Source organism: Lepisma saccharinum, chromosome 15 (genome assembly GCF_977018435.1).
Source record: "Lepisma saccharinum chromosome 15, izLepSacc3.1, whole genome shotgun sequence".
Lineage (NCBI taxonomy): Eukaryota > Metazoa > Arthropoda > Insecta > Zygentoma > Lepismatidae > Lepisma > Lepisma saccharinum.
In genome coordinates this window covers 7138638-7145383 of record NC_139243.1, presented here as the reverse complement: position 1 = coordinate 7145383, position 6746 = coordinate 7138638, and the positions used below count along the sequence as shown (strand labels likewise).

At 39.6% G+C, this 6746-nt stretch overlaps 1 protein-coding gene across 1 annotated transcript in view; it reads right to left on the bottom strand.

Moving 5' to 3' along the window:
- Positions 1–1964: 1964 nt before the first annotated feature.
- The window catches only part of LOC145999748 (glutamate-gated chloride channel subunit beta-like), a 45432-nt gene continuing 40650 nt past the window's right edge, over positions 1965–6746 (bottom strand). The window contains exons 7-8 of the mRNA XM_083137034.1: positions 6517–6706; positions 1965–2235 (exon numbers count right to left, since the gene is read on the bottom strand). Coding sequence (XP_082993160.1) covers positions 2014–2235; positions 6517–6706 — 412 coding nt within the window. The 3' untranslated portion in view covers positions 1965–2013. The remainder of the gene's footprint in view (positions 2236–6516; positions 6707–6746) is intronic.

Genomic DNA, 6746 nt, shown 5'->3' with positions numbered 1-6746 from the left:
ATTTTTTATTTATCAAACCAGGAACTTGGAATTGCTTTTAAAATACACAGCTATACATACATTTTTACATAAAAAAATGTTCATAAGTGCTCAGTGTGACCCCCTTTGGACGCTCGGCATATGTCCATGCGGTAGGAGAATTCGTCCCATACAGACGCGAGCATGTCTGTAGTCAGTGCTGCTGTGATCCGCTTTCGCAGTTCATCCACAGTAGTCATTGGAATCAAGCTGGAACTGTGGGAAAAGCCAGTTCTCACCATACTGTCGCCGAAATTCACTCTACACTATTGTAACAGATTCACACACTTCGAAACGCAGTACACAGAAAGCCTTTTGTCGCCATCTTGCTTGAATCCGATTCGAGCGCTGGGGGGGAGCGCTCTACTGCTACCTGCCGGCAATCATGTGAAACTCACGAATATCTTCTTCCTAACAGTACGTTGTTCGATGTGTTTTAGCGAACGGTTACCGAGTTAAATAAATGACTTCGAAATCGGATGATTCTTTTTGAAACACGGTGTATATCAATTCAGTCATATATCCATTAATTAATTTTCAACAGCTAGTCAAATCCGATCTCTTAAATTTTAGAACTCGGAGTTAAGCCAAAAGTGATAAATAATATGTAATACAGTGTATGGCAAAATTAGGTAAACACTTTCGGGATACTGTATGGTTTTAAGTAATCTTGCAGATATACGTTTGTTTAGTAATGAACAACTACTCAATAATATTTTTGTGTACAGGTATGCTCGAAAGCACTTGTTGGCAAGACGTCAATTCAAGATGGCGACCAAGTACGAAAGGGAGCATTTTGTTGATAATTAAATCGCTAATCTTTGTGAAAAGGGACTCCCGAGAAAGGTTTCCATGAACGTTCACGTGATACTTGTCAGAATGAAAAATTTTGGTAAAGTCAATCTCACTTCTGTCAGTCTTTTCTGATACTTTTTCGCAGTATTGGGAACATATTTGTTTGTCTCAGTTAGCCAGCTGCTGAAGGAACTGAATTTTATAAGGGAACAGATGCAGTTCCTTTCGAAGGATTATTCGTACCAACAACTTTACAGAAATGCCTAGTTGCATAGATCGAGCAGATCTCTTAGGGTCCTGTACCATGCTCTGGATCACTCGGTCCACACTTTCATCCTTCATCACGGTTCTCGGGGAAACCGCGTTTCTCTTGCGCTGATCAATCACCCTTCCCGTTTCACGGAACTTTTTCACAAGAGCAGAATCAAGAAAATATGCACAAAATAATGTGAAAAAGAAGGCAAAATAAATAACCTATGGAAACAGCTGGAAAAGGATGGCTATGAGAAGGAGGATAGACTGGACATAAACAGAAGAAGGAAGAAAAGTGGCAGGGGAGAATTGGAAGAGAAAGAAAAAGAGAGGAGGTTTGGAATAAGAAGTATGGGGAAGACCACAGAAAAGATATGCAAAGTGCTTAGAAAAGCGGGCATTAAAACTTACAGGAACGGAGGGAGAAGCATCTTAGGAATAGCGAAGAATGCAAGCAAGAAAAAGGAAAACAGAGAAGAGGAAGAGGAAGGGATTATCTACTAAGTGAAATGTAAAGAATGTCAGTGTGTACATAGGAGAAACGAAAAAGAGGCTGAAACAACATAGGGATGATGATGCACGACTTAAGAGAGAGAGAAATATTTAGTAATTAATCTTTACTTTTAATTACATTATAAATATTTATATCGTCTAATTTATATGTATCTTTGTGTGGGTGGGTGGTTTGTAGAGTAAGATATTTCTCCCCCCCACCACCAGTCTTAAATGATTTCGCACCCTGGTGTACCGTGTAACCATAGACGTGTGACTGCAGAGAGAGCCAAAAAGTGCAGCGAGTATATCTTTAACATCATTTTTTTTTTAAAAAAACGTACAGCATCCAAAAAGTGTTTACCTAATTCTGTTCCACCCTGTATAAGAATCCGAAGACGATGGGTTACACATGAGTTTTATTGAGCACATTTGAGCCAATTACAGAGTTGCTTTCTATTCGTCGGCCGCCATGAGCTGCTCCAATTGCCTGTTCATGGCTGTCAGGTTGTAGGCCCAGTACTGGATGTTGAAGATGAGGAACAGCAGAGGGAAAACGAAGATGGACACCATGTCGAGGGAACCCTCCCGGCACATGCGGTGCTTCAACCTACCCAGGCACCCCCGGGAAGCGCACGGCACCCGCGCCCTCTTGCTCTTCATGGCCGCCAGGTGACTCTGTGGAACAACAGAAATTACCTTACTATCAGAATTCTGCGATTGGAAAATAACAATTTCAACCAATTCAGACGCTTTTTCGACCACGTTCACGAGTCGATTATTCTGTATATGCCAATTTGAAATAAAAAGGTATTATTCAATCGCATTTAGAAGATTAAAGTCTATCACAAGTAGCCTTCCGCGTGCTGCTTGGAATACGTAGTTTCGCGCTTGACCAGAGGTGGCAGCACTGCACACGTGATACGTTTCGATATATGGGGTATTCGATAATTGATGTGTCTTGTTCCTTCCATTTTTTTGGTGTTTCCCTTCAGTGTTATGTGTATGTATTGGTACACACACACACACGTATATATTTGTATTTACATATACATATGTGTGTGTGTGCGTGTAGTGAGAAGTCAATACGGTAACAGTTAGATAAAGTGAAAACACATTTCTTCAAATTTACAGGAGAAATGACGGGAAAGTACTTACGGAATTGAATTCCTGTTGACTTTTGGAAGCTGGGAATAGTGTTTTTTCCATTCGTGCAACTTCTTCGGTCGGTAAATAATGTCATTTTCGACATTAATGTATCACCGTTGCATGATAGCTCGTGCCACCATTACCGTCGACTACGTGAATCAAATGTTCCGTGCGTTCGAATATGTAACCCCCTGTCAGTGTAGCAACCACGCTGTAGTTTTACCAGATGAAGTGTGAGGGATTTTTTAAAAATTTAATTTTCTATGTTTGCCTAACCTAACTGAACCTAACCTAACCTTCCGTGAATGGTTTGTGGATCAATTTTCGCTTAAAAACCTTTTGTGAATAGTTTGTGCGGCATTTTTCGGTTCATAAGTTTGGAAACACTGCATACCAGCTGACGATAGACAACGTGAGTCAAAATTTGCCCGCCCGACCAATAAATACTTGTAATGTGAAAAATTACGCTTTTTTCAGTGAAAAAAAAACAACATAATCCCAGGTTGAAAAATGTTCCGCTATGCATATAAGGTAAGTACAAATGTAAATAATTCGGAAATAAACGAGTTAAATGTGTTATCACTATATCTAACTGGTACCATACATTTTACTGAATAATTTCTTACAAGAAAATCTCATATATCCCTTTGACTGCCTCTCCATGGAAAATATTCTGCATTTACTACTGCATTACGCCAATGGTTAGACCCCCTCTCCCTTCGCCAACAATTAGCATTACCAACAGTTGACTGTATGCTTGAGAGTGACTTTGGCCAGACCAAATATCAGTACCAACCAAGGAGGCAAAACCTCAATGTTACAGAAATATCTGTTGCACCAATACAAGTAAAGTAATATGTGATAAGTATACCGCGTTTGTTACAACGTGTCCCGGTTCCCGCGCTAGCTGATAGCTGGCTTTTCTCCGCGCTGGGGAAAGTCAAAGCCAGGCAGCCAATTAAAATACGCAACGTGGCAACAGCGTCTACGTAAGCGCCTCTCTTCTGGCTTCCATTCGCTCCTCGCTGCCCAGCAGACGACTTTTTCCTCGTTTCTCATTGGCACCGAAACTGTCGAGCGATCGCTAGCGCGGGAAACGGGACAGGTTCTAACAAACGCGGTATAGTGGTTCGGCACTTTATGGCCTATAAAACTGTGAAATATGTATGTAATTATGTCATAAAAATGGGAAAATATGACATGAAAAATTAAAAATACGTCAGAAAAATTGCAGAAATGTTCCCAGCAAAGCCAAAAATATGCACAACAGTACTTTCCGAATTCGCGTTATACGGGGAGTCAGTTTCTTGCAGGGAAGATCGACCAGGATGGGGGTGGGGTATTAAATGAAGTCCTAATCCCTTTAAGCGAAGAGTAGTGGGAAAATACTGAAAATATCGTGAGGTTCACTGCAATTATCCTAAGTTTCAAGTACTATTGTGTCAGATTTACATATTTGTGAAAACTATAGCATCATTGGCAGTTCGCTATAAAAAAAGGGGGTATTATTGTTCTGTACTAGTTGGTAAGAAAAGACGACATCTGTTTTTAATTTCTTCGTTCGTAATTTCATTATCCTGCCATCGATAATATGAAGTATCCGTTCCGCTAAAGGTACGAAGAATAAATTATAAAATTACCGATTATATGCAAGAAAATTACGAAATTACGCAGAAACATGTCTTATTACGAGAAAATTGTTGTAAAAACGCAGAAGTGGTAAAATATGTCAAAATATGCCTTATAAATTTCGTCTATTTCGGCTGATTTTCATCAGATACGTAAAGATCTCACCCCAGTATTAGATTCGGTTGTGTCCTAATTGCGAACAGTCCTAATTGCGAACAATGCCTAAATTGTACTAACTGCGAGCACATACAATTCAGAAATAATTTCATGTCCTGATTGCGAACACATGAATCTGAAAAACCTGTTTTCAAGAACAGATAAGGTAGTGACGGAGAGAGAGAGCTGGTTTGACAAACAACAATAGCCAACCTAATTGATTCATTATCGTTTTCTACTTTGTAAATCCCTCAAAGGTCATTTCACCCTTTCAGTCTGTCAACGTAATCTGTCTTCCATTCGTGTGTTAATGACTCGAAAACCCTTGGTGCCTTAAGTGATGTGGATCTGCTTCAAGAAGCACCGGACAAATAATGTAGTGTAGGGATGGAACCGCAAAATCAACAGTGAACTATGGTAGTCCACATCCAAGAGTGATTGATTGGTTGGTGTTTTAAGTCCACTTTGTGCACAGTAAGGCTAATCAGGACAGTGTTGCCACATGAAGGGAAATTTCCCTTTTGCAGGGAAACTGGGACCGAAATTTTAGCCAAAAGAGAAAAAGGAATTTCGATGAAAAATACCACAATTGCAGGGAAATTTTAAGGTCATCTGACTACATTATCACAGTTTATGTTAATTTCGAATTTCATATCTACATATTTATGTTATTTATTTATTTTGCTATTCCTACTGGTTTCTGCTCCTTTGTGTTTATTGTACGTTGCATTTATGCATCTTTGGATAAATAGTAACGATTAGGATTAACGATTGAATGGATTCCTGGCAAGGATTCAAACCTGCGACATCTGGTCAGGAAGTGATGAAACTGAAATGTGAATTTTTTAAAAAAATATTTTTTATTCAAACAAATAACGAATTCAACGGAATACTTAACTACGTACTACTACTGCTTCCACCACCACCACTAATAATGCTGCTACTACTAATTATTATTATTGTATAATTTGCTTAGGTGAAGGGAAAAATTTGTCCAAGAAGGGAAATTTTGCCCCTTGGAAAGGGAAATTGTGCTTTCATATTGTAGTAACACTGAATCGGGACTCGACCTACAGTTTAAAGTGGAGTCCGAACCACTATGTGCCTGCACAGAGTATCGAACCCGGGACCCCTTGATTACAAGTCAACGACGCACATCAAAGAGCGGTAGACCTTATATAAAGCTTAAAGGCTGAGGTAGAAAAGTCTAATGGCATGAATCTTAGGATGGAAATGAGCCTGGAAGATGTAAAACGGAAGAAAAAAATGTGTTTTTGTTTTTTGACGAGGAGCACTAAAAAGTATACGGAGATTGTTGGTATTCCTAAATTTTTAAGAACAGTGCCATGTTTTGAAATTTGAATTTGAAATTTAGGCAAAGTTAATAATTGTATTATTAAATGACGAAGCTCCTTTCAGTTAAGAAGTGTGCTGTACGTATTCCTATAAAAAATAGACCACACTTCTATTATTAAATTATATATACGTTGGAGACTGCTTTAATCATGTCGAATGTTCTATGAGTCAACAAAACACGGACTTGTCTCAAGTCTGGAACTGAGTCCCTTAAAAAAAAAAAAAGAAAATCGTTACATAGACTCGGGAAGTGTGAGAGAAAGTTGTAGGTCCCAAGGCAGAAAATGTGTTCGCGATTAGGACATAGTTCTTCGAGTATATTCCTGTTCAGGCAGCAAGTGTTCGCAATTGGGACTGTTCGCAACTAGGACCGTTCGCAATTAGGACCACACTTTCGATCCGATGACAAATAAGAAATATGTCATAACATAAATCCAGGCCATACTGATAACCTTTCCAAATGAGTGGCTTTTTATTTTTTCTTAAAGGTAACATGTATTCGTATCAGTTACTTCAGCCATGCATCAATTGCGATTGTGTGTACAAGTTTACGACTTAACATGAAAGAAATATTCTGTGGAATAATTCACTGTGTTTTCCTTCTGTTAATGTTTATTTTCACACAACTATTTAACCAACGTTTGTGTACACTATTATTATTATACTTACCCGAATGTTCATGGCGGGCTGCACCGCTATGGCGCCGTGTGGGGTGATGGCCCCTCTCCTCCAGTGGCTCTTGCAGCGCACCCCCAGGAGGACCACGGCGTACTCCATGAGTGCGGCCACCACGAACGTCATGCAGGCGATCATCCACTGCTCCACGGGCTTCACCTTGAAGGACGGGCGCAGCTTCTCCCTGCGAAGATAAACTGTTAGAGTTTCTCTTTCTCTGTATC